General features: G+C 36.5%; 1 protein-coding gene across 9 annotated transcripts; it reads right to left on the bottom strand.

The window, feature by feature from the left end:
* Positions 1-218: 218 nt before the first annotated feature.
* LOC131153555 (pentatricopeptide repeat-containing protein At1g08610) lies at positions 219-12,658 on the bottom strand. 9 transcript variants are annotated; one of them, XR_009136262.1, is made up of 4 exons: positions 12,498-12,658; positions 8,524-8,574; positions 6,291-8,427; positions 219-767 (listed from the first exon to the last, which is right to left on the bottom strand). XR_009136262.1 is itself a non-coding variant. In XM_058105941.1 (4 exons), the coding sequence occupies exon 4, from the start codon at positions 8,171-8,173 to the stop codon at positions 6,386-6,388; it is 1,788 nt and encodes a 595-aa protein (XP_057961924.1). In that variant the 5' UTR covers positions 8,174-8,427; positions 8,524-8,574; positions 9,067-9,135; positions 12,498-12,658; the 3' UTR covers positions 6,230-6,385. The 9 variants fall into 9 exon arrangements, 4 of the variants coding, with proteins under 4 accessions (XP_057961924.1, XP_057961927.1, XP_057961923.1 ...); XR_009136264.1 differs by lacking the exon at positions 219-767 and adding an exon at positions 1,556-1,885; XR_009136263.1 differs by lacking the exon at positions 219-767 and adding an exon at positions 3,216-4,563.
* Positions 12,659-20,911: the final 8,253 nt, after the last annotated feature.

Here is a 20,911-nt window from a genome sequence, read left to right as displayed (position 1 = left end):
CTAACCTTGCAGAATGATGAACGTTGTGATCTGGAAAGAAGGAATTAGAAATCCCTAGTTTGATTCTTCCTCTTTCCCTCGTATCAGATGCAGCGTATAGTGCCAGAAAGCTGGCTGATATAAATTTTCAACAAAAAATATAATTGCATAGATGGTCCCCACACCACCCCACCCCAACAAAGCCCAATCCTCTTTCTGTCAATAATCAGTACAAGCACTCATTTTCTAAATCAAGTGGCTGTTGATTTTATATATCAATATGCAGTTCCCCAAAATGGATTTCAAGATCATTGAAAAATTCAATTCCTCAGCTCAAACTGTCATCCTAAAATACAATTCTCCACATAAATTTCTACTAGAAATCACCATTGATTCATTCCAAAGACTAGCATAACAGACCAATTAATATTCCGCTGAGATACCCAAAAACCAAATTTGGTCATTAGGGGGGAGCTCCATAATATACACAGCTGCAGGAGATCCCATACATTCCATTTCTTGAGCGTGAACCCAAATGAATATAATCCTTATTCTCTCAGGGAATCAGGCATCAGGCAAGTCTCATAGCTGACATTGTATCTCAGACAATCCATGGTGACAAATGTAGGCTTTGAAAATCTTCGAAGGGCCCTCAATTAGTCCAATGATGTGCCAATGGCATGGTTTAATAAAATAGTAATCATCAGCATAACAGTGACAACTGCAGCCATTGCATGTCGGGAAACAGTTATGGAGTCCGAATCCCATTTCGGTGCTGCATTAGCAAACTAGTAGAGAACACATAATCACAAGTTTTGACCCAGAAACTATGGATGCTAATGTCTTAAATGAATTTTAGTAAATTTTAGTCTAACTACGTTCAACATATATTACAATTATGGAATATTATCTTGGTTGACAAGTTGCTTGTGGTGAGAAAAGCCCTTTAAATAACTAACAAGTTTAATGCTCACGGAAATCTAAAGCCCAACTCTAAATCTTAACTAATATTATTTTGTAAAATAAAAACACAATAAATTTGCAAATGGCAGAAAACAGAAAACTGAAATTAAAAATAAAAAGTCATCATGAAAATGAGAATAAACAAAAAAATCCAAACACTATCAATGGATACATGTTGTACAAGCATGAACTTAAATACACAAAAGAACATTCTAAAGCCTCATTTAATAAATTTTAAAAAGGGCAAAAAAAAATAAGAGATAATTTGCAAAAAATGAAAAAAAAATTTCTACCACCATTATATCCATATTATACAAGCTTAAATGATCTTAAATACAAAAAAGGAAATCATTAAATGCATTTCACTTATAGTCACTTTAGGATTTGCACCAGATTTCTCAAAATCTAACCCCTATTGATGTTTTTGAACCTTTAAACATTGTATATGCCAGTTAGAATCATCATTAACCTAAATCAAGAGGGGATCAAATATATATATATATATATATATATATATATATATATATATATATATATATATATATATATATATAAAACAAAGAAAAATCCATACTTGACCACTGCTAAAAAGATTGTGATTTGGGGAGCCCAATTTTTCAAAATTTTGATTTGAAGGTTGAATTTCAATTTTTTATGAAGATCAGTCCAGACAACTTAGAAACTCTGTTTACAAGCCTCAGAGAGCAGAAAAATGAGAAAGAATAAGAAAAAAAAGTGTTGAGGACCTCTTTTTGGCTGACTGGAGATGTAACATCCCCTAACAGACGTTACAGTTATGTAACGTTACAGTAACATTCCCATGACAGACCAACGTGCTGTGAATTTTCCTATGAAAATTAAATCTCTCAATAAAGGTCTCATTAGCACCTGATACCGTTATGCACCGATTTTAATACCATGGTCAATGGACCCTAAAAACTTCCTGCCATCAACATATTAAGTGAAATTTATAAAAGATCAGCTTACAGTTGTAAAAGAATGCAAAGATAGCAGTAAGTAGAAGGAAAGAGGAGCGAACAGCAACAACAGCAGCAGCTTTTAATCACTGATAATGGGAAAGTGACATAATAAAAGAAATAAAGAAGACTAATGCTTAGCAAAAATATATAAATCAATCAAAGATGTGCCCCTAAAACATAGGGTTGTGCACTATTTTGGTTAATTTGGTTCAGTCAATTCAGTCAGTTCCATATAACTTTTCAAAAGACTTTGGTCTTTAGTTATTAGTTCGGTTTGTCAATTTTGCTAAGCAGATTAATTATAAATTCAAACTGTTTGTGAGTAGGTACATACAAATATAATATTATGCATATGCATGCATGAATGTAGTTACACATATATATTGAAAATACTTAAATGAAAATGAATGGCAAGAGTAACTGGAACAAGCTCAGGCTCTCCAGCATCTCCTCTGTGTTTGTAGCCAGCCCCTCCCCACTTTCCACCTCTCTCTCTCGTCGTGACAAAACCCATGCCCACCACCAACCATTGACATCTCCAATATCATCACAGAAACCACCATCCACCAGGCCCACCTCTAGCCATTGTTTTAATTATTGCCTGACTATCAGACCCTTGAGTAGTTTGACATTGCCAAGGCACACCACATGGGCAACTCATGTGCCAAGGCAGTAGCTAAGATGGCCTGTCATGGGTTGTCTTGCCGTTGGATGGTTGGTTATCTATGTTGCTAGGGAGGGAGCACATAGATGCTGAGTTGCCTATTCGACATGCTCAGTGATGGACATGGTTGGGTCCATGGCTCTTGATAAGGTTGCTTACTGTGGCTGGTTTTGATTGACATGGTTGGATGGTTAACTCAATTATGCCATGCTTCATTAACATATGATGATGTTGGGACATGGGAATGAGAATTTAGGTATACTCCCAAGAGGGCGGGTGAATTGAGATTTTAAATTTCTTTGTAACTTAAGTTTGTAAATACCTATAAGTATTACCCTTTTTAATTTAATTTCCAATAACCACACAATCAACAACCTCACAAGTTCAGTTAACAATCCTTTGTTCAATCCAAATTCAATCTATTATAAATGAATGATATTAAATACTAGCTGTTAAATTCCAATAACAAATATCAATCTTAGAACTTCAATATTCAGAATCAGAATTGTTCTTCAACAATGAATATTAACAATATCAAGAATAATTTCAGAGATTTGATTTTATAAAGCCTGCAACTTTCCTTCAATGGAATAATTAATTTAACAAAATTAACTTCAGCTGTGATATTCAAAAATCAGAATTCAATTTTACTCTTTAGTATATTAAACCAATCAAAGATAAACAATATAGTTTCTTAATTTCAAGAAACAAAATCAGTATTTCAGAAACTTCCAAAAACTTCCAATATGCAGCAAGTTCTCAATAAACATACACGCAAATTATAAACTTGCAATAAAGTAAAGAGATTAGGGAAGAAGAGCTGAAGACCAGATTTTTTACAAGGTTCGGCCAGAAGCCTACGTCCTTGCCCCAAGCAACACGTTGTGCTGATTTTCCTTTCCCAACTTCATTAACAGGTGAAGTTACAACCTCTCTCCCTCAAAGGTGGAGTTCGCCTCTCTAATGAGAATCCCCTCTCGCTAGGCAATGATCCAACAATCTTGAATCGTCAAGAAAACAAGAAACAAAGAGCAACTTTTGTTTCGTACAAGTAAAACTCTCAGTTAGAGCATATTTGTACAATTGAAATACAATATACCTCAGTAATAAACAATATAGAAAAGTGAAGCTCAATAGAATATCACCAGGGTTCTGATTTGAATTGAAATTATCAGTAGAAAAGATCAAAAAACCATGGGTTGTTTTAGCAAAAGCACAGCTTTACTTTAGAAAATATTTCAGCAGGAAAACTTTGAATTTGTAATTTGTATGTACTTGATTTTTGTGTATAATTTATGAAAATAACAAGTATTTATAGAGTCATAAAGCATATTATCGTTGTCCCCAAGTTACTTGCCGTATTTTCCAAGTTTTCTCCAAGTTTGGGAGTCAAGAAATCAGTTATGAAAACTTTCCCTCACTGTTTAAAAGTTAAAATAAGAACTTCAGTCGACTGTAACCTGAGGGTCAGTCACCTGTGCCTTTTAAGTTCAGCGTATTTTGAAAACACTGTGTTGAGTCAGTCGACTGTGACCTACAGGGTCAGTTGCCTATCTCGGCTCTATTTGTTTAACATTGTCAGCATAAAAATATCAGTCGCATAATTAAATTCCATCAGTCGCCTGTCTTTGCAGCTTATATGCTTTTCAAAACTTTGACTTTAACTTTTAATCTTGGAAAACTTAAATGAGATTTTTTTTTTTTAATATTTTCCATGCTTTTCAAAAATAGGTCTCTAAGTCAACTATTGTTCCCAAGAGCTTCAAACATCCATATTGAAATCGTGAAGTACTTACATGAGACTTCTTATAAACTATAACTTTCTAAACACTAAGTCTTCATACATTTGCTTCCATTCCTTGTGTCTATCTTGAGCTCTTTCTTCAATTAGCTTCATCATAACTCATGTCTCTAAGCATAATCATCTTTCAATCTCTTCAAACACTTGATCTTGATCTATATGAAAGCATTTGAGTCCTGAAACTTAACTTAACCAAACATGTTAAGTACTCTTGATTTGTTATCATCAAAATAAGATTTTAAGCCTTGTTAGGCCAATAAGGAAAAATCAGAAAACCATGCTTGATACAAAGTGCTGACGCATAGGTGACATGAGGTGTCAATATCAAATGTTTGCAGTGTTGATGAATGACATGTTGACCAGACAGACCAGTTACTTAGCAGTTTTCCTTGTAAGGCTGGAAGATAGGCTTGGCTGGTGGTAAATTCGCGGGTTGACATCTGGGCATGTTCGTAACCACATATTTGTAAGAATGACTTATTTTAGCCTTGTTGGCACATGCTGGTAGCCTCCAGCACAACCTACGCAGTTGGGGTTGTCAACTGCAGACAATAAGCAGTTGGGGGTGTCAAATGCGTGTTAATTTAACATATAGGAGGCATGGGACATGGGTGATTTTCGTGCAGTGTTCCTGCACAAGTTAGTGAGTGTATTCTTTGTCTTTGAATAAGAGAAGATTTGGAGGTATTGCTTCTATGATATTGTTTCCTTGTGAATGTTGTTTCTCAGTTTGCTATACACTTGCAGGGATTAACCAACAAATCTGTGTGTGAGTTAAATGGACCTAACCAAGTGTGCAACTTGGTGCCATTACGGTGTCAAGTTGTGTGCTGTGAACCTAGACCTTATGACACTGATCCACTTGTCCATATCCAGCTTCTTTCTTCTGGCTTGTTGCCTCATTGTGGCATATATGAAAGGGTTTTCTTATAAAAATTAAAAGTTATAGGGAAAAAAAAAACTCACTCTTTCAAATTAAGGTTTTTAGGGTTCCTGCTTTTGGACTCTCTTCAATTGGTTTTCTGATTAGGCTTTTAAGGTTCATTTCTAATTTAATCTCTCCCACTGATTTATGTTTCTGCTTAGTTCTTCAATTAATTCTCTCAGCTTTCTATGAACCTTTGTTTGGCACTTAATTTTCCCCCTCACAATTCAAATAAAAGGAACATAGATACCTTGGAACAATTGGTAGCCTCTTTCCTTGAGACTACTTGAACCACATCCTGTGATTTGTACACAAAAAACTTCAAGGTAGATATAATTTGTTATACTGGCTTTTGGGGAGCATTCTTTTAGAAGTCGCTTCCATTTATATGGACACACCCAAATTACATTGCAACTGCATAACAACGTAGCTGTGCACATGTTTGCTGAGGAAAGAATTAAAATCCCTGCAGTGTGGGTGGAGTGTTTCTCTGAGAGTTTTATACACAATTTTTCCAGTTGAAATGTATTTTCAAAATTCATGACTATAATTTTCAGTCTGATTTTTTCTTTGATCTCATAAATTAATTTTTATTTTTCCTATTTTCTGCTACTTGCTAAGGGATCTCGTCCTAGAAAAAATATGTTATGTATTGAACTTTCAAGGAAGTTCTACATTGCTAGTATCAAAACACATGCTAAGTTAACCAAATTGGCTGCTGAATTAACAATAGAGTTCAGTTTGGTAAAATTTCGGTAATGCAATTTGATTGATTCAGTTAAGAAAATTTGAAACAAAAATATTTTGGTTAAGTTAAAAATTCGACCAAATTAACGAAATAGACTGAATGCCTACCATCAAGAGTAAAGAGTGCATGAAATACTAGATCATTGAATATCATGCATAAGCCCAAGAACTCAATATCAAACCATTTTCAATGCAAATAAACACCAACAACAATTAAATGAGATGGTTCACCTCATCAGAAAGCACGGTCGGTATAACAGTAATGAGAAACTGGTGGACTAATGCCTGCAGAAGTGTACAAGAGGGAAGATTTTCATATATGCTGTTTAATCCAGCGTGATATCTTCTCTAAGAACCTTCCACTCATTCAACTTTTGACATAACTGACCAGCCTCGTCAGTCATACCAGCAGCACCTATACCTTTGATTAGCGTGGAATAAATCATCTCATCTGGCTTGCATCGACTTGATATCATCATTTCAAGAACTTGTATTGCAATATCCACCTTCTTGCTCTTGCACAATCCTTGGATCATAAATCTGTAAGCACTATTCCTAACCTTGTGGTTTCTTTTGGCCATCTCCTTCAGTATCTTCATACCTTGCTCAGCTTGATCTACCCGGAAAAATCCCCAAATCAAAGAATGATGGGTAATGTCATCAGGAAATATCCCCTTCTCTATCATCTGACCATACAATCCCATTGCTTTCTCCATATAACCCAATTGAGCCAAGCCATTAATCACTATATTATAAGTAATCAAGCCAGGAGAACAGATGGTATCATCTAAACAATGAAGTATTTCCACTGCCTCGTCTATCATTCCCACTTTACAAAGAGCACCTAGCAGGGTGTTATATGTGATAATGTCAGGTGAACAATTTCGGGAAACCATTTGATCAAAGAAGTTGATAGCACGATCCAAAAGCCCATGCTTACACAAACCATTGATCAAGATATTATAAGTAACAACGGTGGGAGGATGAGAAGTTTCATTCATGATTGAGAGGATCTCTTCAACTTCATCCCAATACCCATGACTACAAAGAGAATGGAGAATAGTGTTGTAAGTTACGGCATTGGGCTCCATTCCACATGAGAGAAGATTATGTATCACCAAAGCTGTGAGTCCATATTTTGACTGTTTACAAGTAGAATTTACCAGCAAATTGTAGGTAACAATGTCAGGGTAACAGCCCTCAACTGCCACATCTTCCAATACCTCCATGGCCTGTTCAATCCCACAATGCTTGCAGACTAGCTCAATGAGAACTGTGTAAGTGATAAAATAAGGAGGGTATCCCTTTCTTAGTTGCTCCTTCCAAAATCCAATGGCCTGATCAAATCTACTATGATCAAACATGCAGCGAAGGATCGTATTAAAAGTAATCACATCAGGAGAGCAACCACTCAAGGAAATGTCCTCTAACAGATCAAGGGCAGATTTTAACTGTCCTGTCTTACATAGACCACCAATCATCATGTTGTATGTGATAACATCTGGAACACCACCAGACATGACCATGATATTTAGGGCTTTGGAAGCTTTATCTATCTGATCAACGTTAACAAGGCCTCTAATTAAGTTTATACAAGAAGGGAAGTGAGGAATTTGGTTTCGACGAGCCATAATATCTATAAGCTTTGACGCCTCTGTTAAGTTCCCAAAGCTGCAGAAATTCTGCAGGATTTTATTATTAGTTTCCTCATCATTTTCAACTAAGGGTCCATCTAGATGCAGTTGCAAAGCATTTGAATCTTTCCTCAAGTTCATATGTTCCCCAAGATTTTTCTCAACATTCATCATGTGTCTTCCAAATCTCCTATCATCTTGGTCATTTTGATCAACCTTGTCAATGCAAGCATTTCTCTGTTCACATATACTCCGTCGAGAAACAGCAGTTTGTCCTAAAGCAGCCCCTTGCCTCCATTTTAAACTGCATGGGGTTCCACACTTACCCTTAATTGAACAATTATAGTGAAGCACTGATGTTTTCATCAAAGAATGACAGCCAATACTAGAGCTAAGATACTTTCGGTTGGAACAAGCATGCAATCCATGCCAACAAGGAACTTCAACAACAGATTTCTGTGGGATAATCATGTGCCTCATCTAGAAACAGATTTCAGAAAAATTGCATGTCTTAGAACATCTGTTCCCCTAATCAGAAAATCCCTCCCAATCAGATGCAAGTGAGCAGAACCATAGCTAGTTTCCCATGAAGGAGAAGCCCTTACTTTCTTCAATGGCCAATTGAACTTTAAATGAAGACAGATTATTTCGTCACAACTCTTCAGGTTTCTCTAACCTTCTCCCAGAGAACATACACCACATAAACAAGCAATCCAAAATCTTCAAGCACAATACTAGTCAAACAGAAAAAATGAAAATAAACATCAACAAAACTGGGAATTCTGCCCAAAGACAAATAAAAAGAACCGAAAAAGCTATAACTAACATACCTTGGAAAAAATTGAAGATCGCTAGAACGAGAAAACTTTGAAGCTCAGCTCCTGAACCATCAAATTTAGAAACCCATTTCAAAAAATTCATATCAAATTAACTTCAAATTTTAGTTGAAGTTCAGAATTGGAAAATTAAGAAAGAGGGGGAAGTGTCAGGTTTTTATACCCAAAATCAAAAATACATTTCACAGAAAAGAAATTGAAACAAATAGTGAGGGAAAAAAGTTCCCTGCCCTTCCATAAAGGAGAAATGAAAAAGAGTTATGGGAGGGAACTGTAAAGTTGTATACAACTCCATTAACATTTTTGGAACCACCTTGGCCTTCATACTACTAAAATACCAACAGAAAACCTCATGTTCTTTTTGTTTGAATAAATGCCCCTATACCCCATTTCACAAATAAAGATTAAAACCATTTCCACTTCAAAATAAATTCACAAAAATCAGAAGACAATATCTTTGCTCCAGAAGGTGGCAAAAACATAGTAGAAAGAGAGTGAACCTCCATACATGGGGGCCCATCATGGAGCCCACCTCACCTATAAGGAGGCGCAAATGCTGGGTGATCCAAACCAAATGAAGCTTCATTTTCAAAGACCCAATATCTCCTGCGAACAAAAGCAGCAGGTGAAGCAGGGGTAATTCAGAGCATCTCAACGAAATTTTTCAGACAATAGCACCAAGTGACAGATGGGAGAATCAAATCTTTTGGAACAGAAGCTGCAAAGGCCCTCAGAGGTATATACGAAGATGAATGCAAGGATAGCTGCTGTGGGCAGAGCAAAGGAAAAAAAGAAAGCAAATTGTGGAGTCAAGAATATTTTCTTCAGATTTCAAAGACAGAGAATGATCATCTCCACTCTTATAACACTGGGAAAGAAAGGATATTAATGAGAAATTGCGGAGGAAAAGAATGGTGGCAGATGCTGTTTCGGAGGAAGACAAAGATAGAGACGATAGTGCTGAAGGGGTCTCCAAATAGACAGAATATGCAGTTACTCTTTACATAAAGATTTAGGTTCAGATGAAGACCTGAACAAGAAAAACTCTGACAAGATGTCTTGAAAAAACCAGTCTGCAGCTCAGCCTTATCATGATAATTCCATTGTTCCCAATTCTGCACCAATTTAAGCAACAAAGGATCTTGGAGATGATCAACCAGAAGTCCAGCAGGTAAACAATGCTTCCTCTAAGAGTTATCTTCCAAATTTGATGTTTCTTCACACAAAATTTGCTTCACCATTGTGCCATAGGGAATTAATAAATGAGGAGTCTTCTAAAACTGTGGACTTTTTCGAGAATGAGACTTTAAAAACTTGGCTGCTCAAGATTTTCTAGACGGGTTGGGTCTGAATTTGGAAAATTCCTGTGGAGAGAGTTAGGTTGAGGACAAAGAAACCTGGGTAAAAAAAAAGGTTAAAGAAATTGAGTAAGGAATTTGAGAGGTTAGCGTCGTCAATTAATTATGGCAAAGGAGGCAAGTCCTTGGGCATTCTTAGTAGTATCAAATGAAGATTCTCTCTTAGAATGTCCAGGGTTTAAAGGAAGGTGGCAAGAGGAGAGTGATAAGGAGTTAGTTAATAAGGTCAACCCTGATATCTTGTTTGTGTAGGAGACCAAGCTAAGGGAAGTAGACACTTTCTTGATCATAAGCATTTGATTCTCTAGGATTAGAGATTGGGTAATCTCTTCTGCTGGTTCTTTTGTAAGTCAGATAGTGATGCGGGACAAGAAGGTAGCTTCTGATAAATATTGTCTAGAGGATCTTTTTCTTCATCAGTTCTACCAAACCTTAGGGGTTTAAGGAAGTGGTGGTGGTTCATGTCAATCAATGGACAAAGCAATGGTTGATTTACCTGGGTAGTGTGACAAACAGGCTTCTTCTCCTATTAAGAGATTCCTGTTCCACATCACGTGGGAACATGTTTTTCCCACACGTGGTATAGGAGACCCTTGTTTGGCCTACATCAGATCATTGCTCCATGCTTCTAGATTCCAACCCGATGCAGTGGGATCCTACCCCTGTTAGATTCGAGAACATGTGGTTAACACACTCCTTGTTTTGAGATTGCGCAAGGGTTATAAATTGATGAAAAAGTTGAGGTTGATTAAATTGAAGTTGAAAAAATGGAACCAGAGCTGAGAATGTCAAAGAGGTGAAAAACAACATTTTTTTTTTCTGAAATAGTTGTTTTTGATAGACTGTTAGAGGAGTGTCCTAAGGAGGATACTGCTAGAAGGACTACTCTCTATAATGATCTAGAGGTGTTGTTATTGAGAGAGGACAAGAGTTGATGCTAGAAATCGAGGATGAAGTGGGTTAGAAAAAGGATTGCAATTTTGGCTTTTTTCATGGGGTGGCTAATCCATTTTCCTTCACCCTTTTAAAATTCCTTCCCCCTAATTTTTTGCCTTTGATACACAAGATTTGGAAGGCAAAGGTTTCCTTCCAAATTCGAGCTTTCATCTGGACCTTGACTCTCAATAGGATTAACACACATGATATGTTACAAATCAAGAGACCTTTTAAGTCTCACAGTCCTAATATCTGCTTGATGTGCCACAAATCCAATGAAACCAATGCTCATCTTCCTTCATTGTTGAACAGCAAACTATCTTCAGAATGCTCTTTCTCTTGCTTTGGTGAAGCACGGGTGGCGCCCAGCATTGCAGGGGATTTCTTACTAGTGAGGTTTTGGGGTTTTTTGAAGAGTAGGAATGGAAGAGCTTTATGACACTGCAGTTTTAGCAAACCTGTGGACCCTTTGGCTCGAGAGGAATGCAAGACCTTTCAAAGACCATTCATCCTCTCCTAGTTTTTCATGGGATAAAATGGTGTTTCTAGCATCTTCATAGGCCATCTCGTTTGGTTTTTCTTGGGGGGGGTCGTCTCTGACCTTCGAAGAGATTGGAGGGCAGATTTAGCATAGTTTGATTGTATTGCTTAAACATTTTTGTTGCTTTTTGGAGGTCATATCGTCCTCCTTTCTTCATAATCTCTTTCTGTTTCTCATAATATTTTTTCTTTTATATCCATATATCTATTGGGTTCTGGGCAATGAGATGGAGGATGATTTCTTTTTTTATAATAAAAAATTCCATTAAACAAGACATAACAAAAGTACAATATGTTGTGTGATTGCACTCCCAAATTTGAGCAAGTTATAGGAGTTGTGTTCAACAAATACAGCAAATCAAAGCCATCCCAGCAACAAATTTGAATTTCTTAGATACAAATTGAGAGATAAATGAAAACTAACACCTTAGCTCATGAAACCCAAGAAATGAAAAAGTCAAAAGTTCACAAGATAGAGAACCCAGAATCATTCTTGTTTCAATGTTGATCTCCTATAGAAATTTTCCTTTTAAAAAGACGCCAATTTCTTTGCTCTCCAATCCAGACTTTTAAGGAGATGTATAAGAATATAATTGGAAGTAAAAATTTTCTAAAAAATAAAAGATGGAATGGGGAGAGGAGTGAAGGTGTACGGGTCAAATGGATGTCAGAAAAATTATTTAAAAAAACACGCACGCACACACTCTCAGTTCCTGAAACCCAATAATTCAAACTCATTTGACCATAATTAGAATCAGCACCATTTCCAATTCGAGAAAAACCACTAACCCATCGCCAGAATTCAAATCTTGAATCGGTGAGACAGAGAGAAAGAGAAAGAAGAAAAACTCTCAGCCCCTGAAACCCAAGAAGCTCACCTACTCGTTTCGCAAAATTTCAAACCAAAACCAACCATAATTACTCTTCGAACTTGGCCTGAATGCATTAAAAAGGTACGCCCAAAAATGAAAGGAAAACAAAAAACAAAAAACAAAAAACAAAGAACGAGCAGCCACCTAGTACCCAAAAAAAATAAGCAACTATCTTCGCAACACTACCAAATCATACAGGTAGAAAAACTCAAAGCAGCCACCAATATGAAAATTATCTAATCATAGTGCGAAAGAAACATACCTTCTCGTGTCCCTGTAGCATTTGTAACCTAGTTCGGAGGTTGAAGCTGGAGAAGTACGTTGATTCCTCATAAGCATTCACTAGGGTTCTACGAGTGCTCAACTATCCGACCCAAATTGTCAGTTTTTTCCTTTTTTGGTTTTTTTTATATATAAAAATATTTAATAAATATTCAAGGGGAGTTTATTTTCCACTTTAATGCTTGCTAACACTCAGTGGATGGTTTGGATGGTCTAGTGTTTTTTAAACAAAAGATGTTGGACGGAAGTTTATTTCTTACTTTAATACTTCCAAAAACTCGTTGAATGATCCAACCTTTTTTAAGTAAAAGACGATAGACCGTTCAGTGTCTTTTAAACAAGGAAAGCTGCCCATTGGTTGATATGTGGTAGCCAAAAAATGTTGGACTGTCTAGCATCTTTTACTTAAAAAACGTTGGACCATTCAACATTTTTTACATTACCCATGCAAAGTAAAACTTGTAATTTTTTTTATTAGAATTATTTAGATCTACAGATTTCCATTTTAATTGATTTCATTGAATTCAATGTGTTGTGCTTTTGTGGTTCATATACTTGATAAATTGCATAAACAAGGAAGAAAATATAGTTGAAAATCACTTGTGCTGAGAAACAGCAGCAAACAATCGACTGTTTGGCTGAAACAATCGACGGTTTGCTCCAGAATTTAGATAATTTACATTATGTATGAAATATTTGACTAATTGGCCCAATCAGTCGACGATTTGGCTCAAGGCAGTAAGGTTGATTTCAAATTTTGAATGTGAACGTTAATATGGCTGGATGTTTGGAGGGAAACCTCCGAAAAGTTTATAAATATATCATTCTAGGTATATTATGTGAGAAGAAGAAAGGAAGATCATTGTGAATTGTATTGTATTGTGTTCCTTGACATTCTCATAGTGAAAACCTTTGCCAATTGCTCTTGTGGATATAGGCATTATCAAACCATGTAAATCTTAGCGTTATTGTTCTTGCTTTCATATGTATGTTCCATATTTGTTCTTCATTATTGTTGCGTTTAAATTTTACTGTGCAATTTCAAGTTCATTCACAACAATTGATATCAGAGCTTTGTTGTTATGGCATCGGGCACTTCATTTGCAAAATTTGATGTTGTCAAATTTGATGGAACCAGAAACTTTGATTTGTGGTAGAGGAGAGTGAAAGATTTGCTTGTACAACAAGGATGGTGAAGGCCTTGTATGGTGTTCAACTGGAAGGTTTGGATGAGGCTAATTGAAAAGAATTAAAGGCAAAGGTTGTTGCTACATTACAATTATGTTTGGCCGATGAAGTGCTCTATCATGTCATGGAGGAAGATTCTCCTACGGTTGTTTGGCAAAAGCTTGAAAGTCAGTACATGTCCAAATCCCTTAGTAACAAATTATTTCTTAAGCAGTGTCATTATTAGCTTAAGATGGTGCATGGTTCAGACTTGAATCAACACATCAACACATTTAATCAAATCATAAGTGATTTAATACGGGTTAATGTGAAATTTAAAGACAATAATAAGGCATTGATGCTACTGAATTCCTTGCTAGCGACTCACACATATGAGAATCTATTTGCCACTCTTATATGGGGGAAAGATACCCTAAACTTGGAAAAGATGACAAGTGCTTTGTTGGGATTTTATCAAAGGATGAAAGTCTGCGATAAAAATTCACATGGAGAAGGACTTGTGGTGAAAAGTAACCATTATCGTAGGAAAGGAAAATTCAGAAATGGATTGAGTCAAAAATCTCAAACTCAATCCAAGAAGAAAAAGGATATCCAGTGTTATAAGTGCGGTAAAAAAGGGCACATTAAACCGGAGTGTCCAGATTTGAAGAAAGGAAATATTGAAAAGCATGAAGGGATTTCAAAATTAGCAAATGTAGTTCAAGAAGAAAATTCAGTTTGCAGTGATGGTGATGTACTTTCAATTTTTTCGGGGTTGGATCGCCTCACGGACTCATGGATCCTACGCTCAGCATGTTCTTACCATATAACTCCAAATAAGGAGTGGTTCAGCACTTATAAGTTGGTAAATTTAGGTTTAGTTCTTATGGACAATGATGTCTCTTGTAAAATCATTGGCATTGGAAGTGTCAGAATTAAAATGTTTGATTGTGTTGTAAGAACCTTTAGCAAAGTAAGACACATACCGGACCTATGAAAGAGTCTCATTTCACTTGACACTTTGGATTGTAATTGATTCAATTATAAGTCTGAAAGTGGGATTATGAAGGTGTGCAAAGGTAATCTAATGGTGATGAAAGAGCAAAAGTTAGATGGAAATATTTATACACTGCAGGGAACTACTGTTGTAGGTGAAGTTGTAGCTATAGATTCTAAATTTGATGAAACCGTTTTGTGGCATATGTTGTAACGACCTGCTATTTAACTGGGCCTTTTATATATATATATATATACTATAACATTTAACATACCCTGACACCATACTGAATTGAATCTAGTCATTAACCTAAGCAGCAAAAAGCGGAAATCAAATAAACATATTCATACATAATTATATACAATACAATACCAGAGTGCTAACATGTTTCCCAAAATATACACATATCACTGTTCCCCTAATATCCTCAACCGATGAGGGGTATACAAAAATATTCCCAAAATATACTCACTCTCTCTCTGACAAGGCAGTACTGAAGCCCCTCTATCTGCGAGCCTGGTCTGCTTGCCCACCTGGATCACCTAAAAAATGATTCAACACTGGGATGAGTCAACACTCAGTAAGACGAAATATGCTATTACTAGTGTGTGGCAATTGAGCTACAATACTGAGAAAATCCATTACTATATAGTCATGTATCACTGGATCTGTAAAGCACAATACTAGAAATATAATTTTCATCTTTTACTTGTTACTTAACATTTCTGTATTTTAGGTTTCTATTCAAAATACTGCTAATATATGTATATGTTTTCTGTTTCTGTAAAGTTGTATAAACATAATAATAACTGTAAACTTCCCTGTGGATAACTGTGTATCATGATTTTTCCCCTCATGACAAGGTTGTGCGGCCCGTAGGTGGGATTTACCCTGGCTGACCAACCAGGAATAAATCACTATACTCCATAGTCTGATCAGCCCACCTCAACCCATATCTGAAGGGGAGCCTGTCCACTCGTGGGCTCTATGCGATCGACCTTTATACCACGTATTATCTGAATAGGTGGTTGCACTTTATAAATTATATGTAACTAGGATACCGTGCTCTGTAACTGTATGGTCCAACAGGGTCTAATACTATATAATAAATTTCTATATATACAACTATCTGTTTTACCATGATTCTGTAATAACTATATAAACCATGATGCTGTGGAAAACTATATCTCTATACCAACTGTGTTTCTATAATTAACTATGAATATGTATGTCATGGTATTGTAAAACTATATAATCATGGTATTTCTGTAATTGCTGGAAAAATACATTCACTATTTGTATATTCTGTAAAACACATCTCTGAAAAATACTATAAAGCATGTTTTTATACTAGGTACATATTTTCAAGTCACACAGTAATTTTAAAACATAGTAATCATATTTGATAAACTGCATAAATCTCTGTTGTAGAACAGTACTCTTGTGAAACATTTATAATTTTATACTGAAAACATTCTCCAATAACCTAGCATAGCATATTTCCCTTACCTGTTTCCTGCTAAAAATCCCCTATTATAACGGATCCAACACCCGCAGGATTCTCCTCTCAACACCCTGAAAATCATAAATCTCAGAACAAAACATCAATATTTCTTGGCCTACATCATTTCCTACAACTATCAGGAAGCCAAAAACTGAATAAAAGACCTTACCCTGGATTTGGAATGAATTCCAACTTCGTTTCACCAATGATCCGCTCCGACTGACTTGCAGAGAGCTTCGTCGGGAGCGTCGTGGTGGCTTTAGATCATCGATCCGGTGACTGCCAGGGCTAAAATCGAAGAGAGAAGGGAGAGAGTTCGTAGGAGAGAGAGAGAGAGAGAGAGAGAGAGAGAGAGAGAGAGAGAGAGAGAGAGAGAGAGAGAGAGAGAAGCCTGAAAATGTGATAAAAATCCAATTTTTCACTACTTATAGGGTCATATTCGTTGACGAGACACGTCACCTCGTCAACGAGTCCTTCAGTAAATTTATCGACGAACCCTACCCTTCATCAACGAAATTCAAAGTAGCCCAAATCCGTCTCTCGGTATTTTTAAAGGTATAAAAACATGTAAGATGAATTTTTACAAGTTTTGTGTTCTTGGGAAACAAAATAGAGCAAAATTCAAATCATTAATTCATAAGACAGAAGGTATTCTTGATTATATACATTCTGATGTTTGGGGGTCGGTTAGAGTAGCATCAATAGGAGGACATGTTTATTTTGTGAGTTACGTTGACAACCACTCATGAAAAGTCTGGGTATATTGTATACGGACAAGTCTGATACGTTTGCCATGTTTAAGTTGTGGAAAGCTGAAGTGGAAAACCAAATGGGGAGGAGAATCAAATGCCTCAAGTCAGACAATGGGATCGAGTACGTTGATTCTAAGTTCATGGAGTTTTTTGAGCAGCAGGGCACTAAGAGGCATTTCACTGTTCGCCAAACACCTTAGCAAAATGAAGTGGCTGAAAGGATGAACCGAACTCTAGCTAAAAAAGCTCGGTGTCCCAAGCTTAATGTAGGGCTACCAAAGAACTTCTAAGCAGAAGCAGTTAGTATGACTTGCTTGTTGGTAAACCAATCAACAAGGGCATCACTAGAGGGGAAAGTGGTAGAAGAGGTATGGATGGGAAACGCAGTGGATTATTCCGAATTGAAGGTATTCGATTGTCCAACCTATGTTCACATGTCTAATGAGGAGATATCGAACCTTGATGCAAAGTCTAGAAGCTGCATTTTTTCGAGATATCAAAAGGGTGTGAAGGGGTTCAAGCTGTGGGATCCAATGGCAAACAAGGTGGTGATCAATAGAGATGTAGTTTTCAATGAGAAATCTATGGTGAAGTGTACTTAAGAATTTGATTGTAGAGACCCGTAGAAATATGATAATTAAATAATAAAAGAAGAAGGAAAGAAAATTTTCAAAAAGGGCTTAAAGGGTCTCGTCGACGAATGCAGGACTTCATCGACGAGTATTCTACTGGGGATCGTCGACGTAGACACGTGTCTCGTCAACAAGAAGTTGCCGAGAGTGGGGTTTGGCAATCTGAAATTCGTTGATGAGGGGTTCATGTTCAGTGACGAACTTCCTTCATGGACTTGTTGACGAGATGACGTGTCTCATCGACGAATTCGAGTCTATAAGTAAGCCAAAAACTAGATTTTTTGCAGAAAATTGCGTTGTAACTCTCTCTCTCTCTCTCTCTCTCTCTCTCTCTCTCTCTCTCTCTCTCTCTCTCTTTCTCTCTTAAAACTGACCCTCTCCCCTTCTCTCTTCGATTTCGGCTTCATTTCTCACCGGTTCGATGATCTGAGGCCACCACGACACTCCTAGGAAAGTTCTTTTCAAGTCTACTAGAGTGGATCGTTGGTGGGGCTAACTTGAACTCCATCCCAAATTCAGGATAAGGCTTTTTATTTAGTATTTGTCTTTCCCATGGTTGTAGAAAATGTAGTGGTTAAAGAAATACTGAAGTTTTGTTCAGAGAAATATTGTTTTCAGGATATTGAACGTGGAACCCTACGGGTGCAAGACTAGACTTTGTAAGGGCTTTTTAGAAACCAGATAAGGGAAATATGTTATGCTAGGAATTTTAGTAAGGTTATTAGAAACTTTTGTATATACATGTGTGTGTGTGTATATATATGTGTCAATTTATCATCTAGTTTTTATAGAATGTGAGTTTATATTATTTGTGTGGCCTGAGTGGATATTTGCCTGATATCGAATTTATATAGTTTTTCCAGAATATCATGATTTATAGTATATACGTCTATAAACAGATATTTACCCGACAGATACTTATCAGACAAGTATTACAGATATTTTTCAAACCATTATGTTACAATAATTACAGAATGTCATGTTTCCTAAAACCATAACACTTAGATTTTATAAATTATACAGTCAGATATTATAGTTAGACATACAGTTATAACAGTTAGATACTACAGTTATGTTATTCAGATATTACAGTATTTGTAGTTCTGATTTATAGTGTTATGGTTATTTTGGAAACATGATGAAAACAGTTGGGTAATTATAGTAATAGTATATATACAGTATCAATTCCCTGATGAAATATTTCAAACAGATTCAATCAGCAGAGCACGGTACCGTTGTTATTTTCATATCAGAGTGCAACCACATATCTCAAATAGTATATGGATTTCGTCAACTGCGCCTAGAGAGTTTGCAGTCTCCCCATAACTCTGGGTTGAGGGGACCCGATTTGACGAGGTAGTTTTCCAGTTCCGTGCTTAGGAGATGATGCAGTTTGGCCGGACTGAGGATGGGTAGAGTACAGTGACTTACCTGGTAGGCCAACCAGAGTTAAGTCCAGCCTACGGGCCGCTCAACCCTATCATGAAGGATTAAATCATGACATACAGCTTTCCAAGGAAAAATCTCAGTTATGTATAAGATTTACAAATTTTAATAAATATAGTATGATATTATAAGTATGAAAAATAAAAAACTTAGATGATACAGTTATGTTTAAACTACGATGAATGTAAGTTATACTTTATACTGATTTACCAGCTTATACAGTTTCAGATATTATTATAGTATTTATGCAACTCGGTCGCCACACACTAGTAATAGCATATTTCCACTTACTGAGCGTCGTCTCATTCCAATAATCTAACATTTTTCAAGTGAACCAACTAGGCGAGCAGATCAGGCTCGCAGATAGAGTGATCTTTTGTTTTTCCCTACCTATAGGGTAAGTGTATTCAGAGATTTATGTTTTTGAGTAAATGGTACTAGTGAGAGGTATAAGTATGTATCTATGGTTTGGAAACACTGAATTCTGGTATTGTAATGTATATATGGGTATATGACTTTATGTTTTCCACTGCATAGTTGTGTCTATTATGTACAGGGATACCTCAGTGCCCATCTGAGGCCTAAAATGCTATAGCAGGGGTATCAGAGTAATATATATATATATATAACGATGAAATTTTTGGGTCGTTGCATTGATGAAGAGAAATAGGAGCGAAAAAACTGGAGCAAAGACGAACATGTTATGCAAGTGGAGTTAGAAACTCAGGGAAATGATAATGATCTTGGTCCTCCAATTGTAGACAGTTCTAACTTGGGAAACCAGCAAGTTGACAATATTCCTATACAGAAATCCATACACACTATCAAACCACCGCCAATGGGGGTTTGAAGAGTTAGTATCTTATGCTTTCATTACCAGTTGCAATGATCCAACTACTTTTCAAGAGGTAGTGCACGACCAAGAGAAATGTAGGTGGATAGGTGCTATGATTGAGGAAATAGAATTACTACATAAGAATCAAACTTGGGAGTTGGTGGAGCTTCTGAATGGGAACAGGACGATAGGTTGCAAATGGGTATATAAGAAGAAGGAAGCAATTTTAGAAAAGGAAGGAGAGAAATTCAAGGTATGGTTAGTTGCAAAAGGGTACTCATGGAAAAAGGGAACAGATTATGATGAAATTTTTTCACTTGTGGTCCGACACACTTCCATCAGGGTAGTGTTGGGGTTAGTACCACATTATGATCTGTATTTGGAACAAATGGATGTGAAGACGGAATTTCTCCATGGTGACTTGGAGGAATAGATTTATATGGTACAACTAGAGGGATTCAGTGAACCAGGGAAAGAACACTTAGTTCGCAAGTTGAAGAAGTCTCTTTACGGGCAGTGAAACGGTCTCTAAGATAATGGCACAAAAGATTTGATTCCTACATATGATCAGAATAGGCTACAGAAGATGTGAGTATGACTATTGCATGTATGTGAAGAAGCTTGATAATGGTTCTCTTATTTTATTATTGTTGTATGTTGATGACATGTTAATAGCTGTGAAGGATTTAACTGAGGTAAATCAGTTAAAGGATCTGTTGCATAAAGAGTTTGACATGAAGGATCTTGGTCTAGCCGAGAAGATACTTAGGATAGAGATTCACTTGGACAGAACTGCAAGGAGGTTATGGTTATCTCAGGGCGGTTAAGTGGAGAAGGTGTTGGAAAGGTTCAGCATGGCTGATGCTAAACCAGTATGTACACTTCTAGCGAGTCACTTTAAATTATCTACTTGCTGAATACCCAAGTACGGATGATCATATCAGGGACATGTCAAAGGTCCCCTATGCTAGCATCATAGGGATATTAATGTATGTCATGGTGTGTACAAAACCAGACTTGGCACATGTAGTGAGTGTGGTGAGCAAGTTTCTCTCTAATCC

This window comes from Malania oleifera, chromosome 4 (genome assembly GCF_029873635.1).
Source record: "Malania oleifera isolate guangnan ecotype guangnan chromosome 4, ASM2987363v1, whole genome shotgun sequence".
Classification (NCBI taxonomy): Eukaryota; Viridiplantae; Streptophyta; class Magnoliopsida; order Santalales; family Ximeniaceae; genus Malania; species Malania oleifera.
Note: the sequence above shows the minus strand (reverse complement) of the source record. Positions and strands in the feature narration are given on the sequence as shown.

What these genes read in the sequence shown, in the direction of transcription:
- LOC131153555 (XM_058105941.1), bottom strand. Translation starts at nt 8,173, where the DNA reads ATGAGGCACATGATTATCCCACAGAAATCTGTTGTTGAAGTTCCTTGT.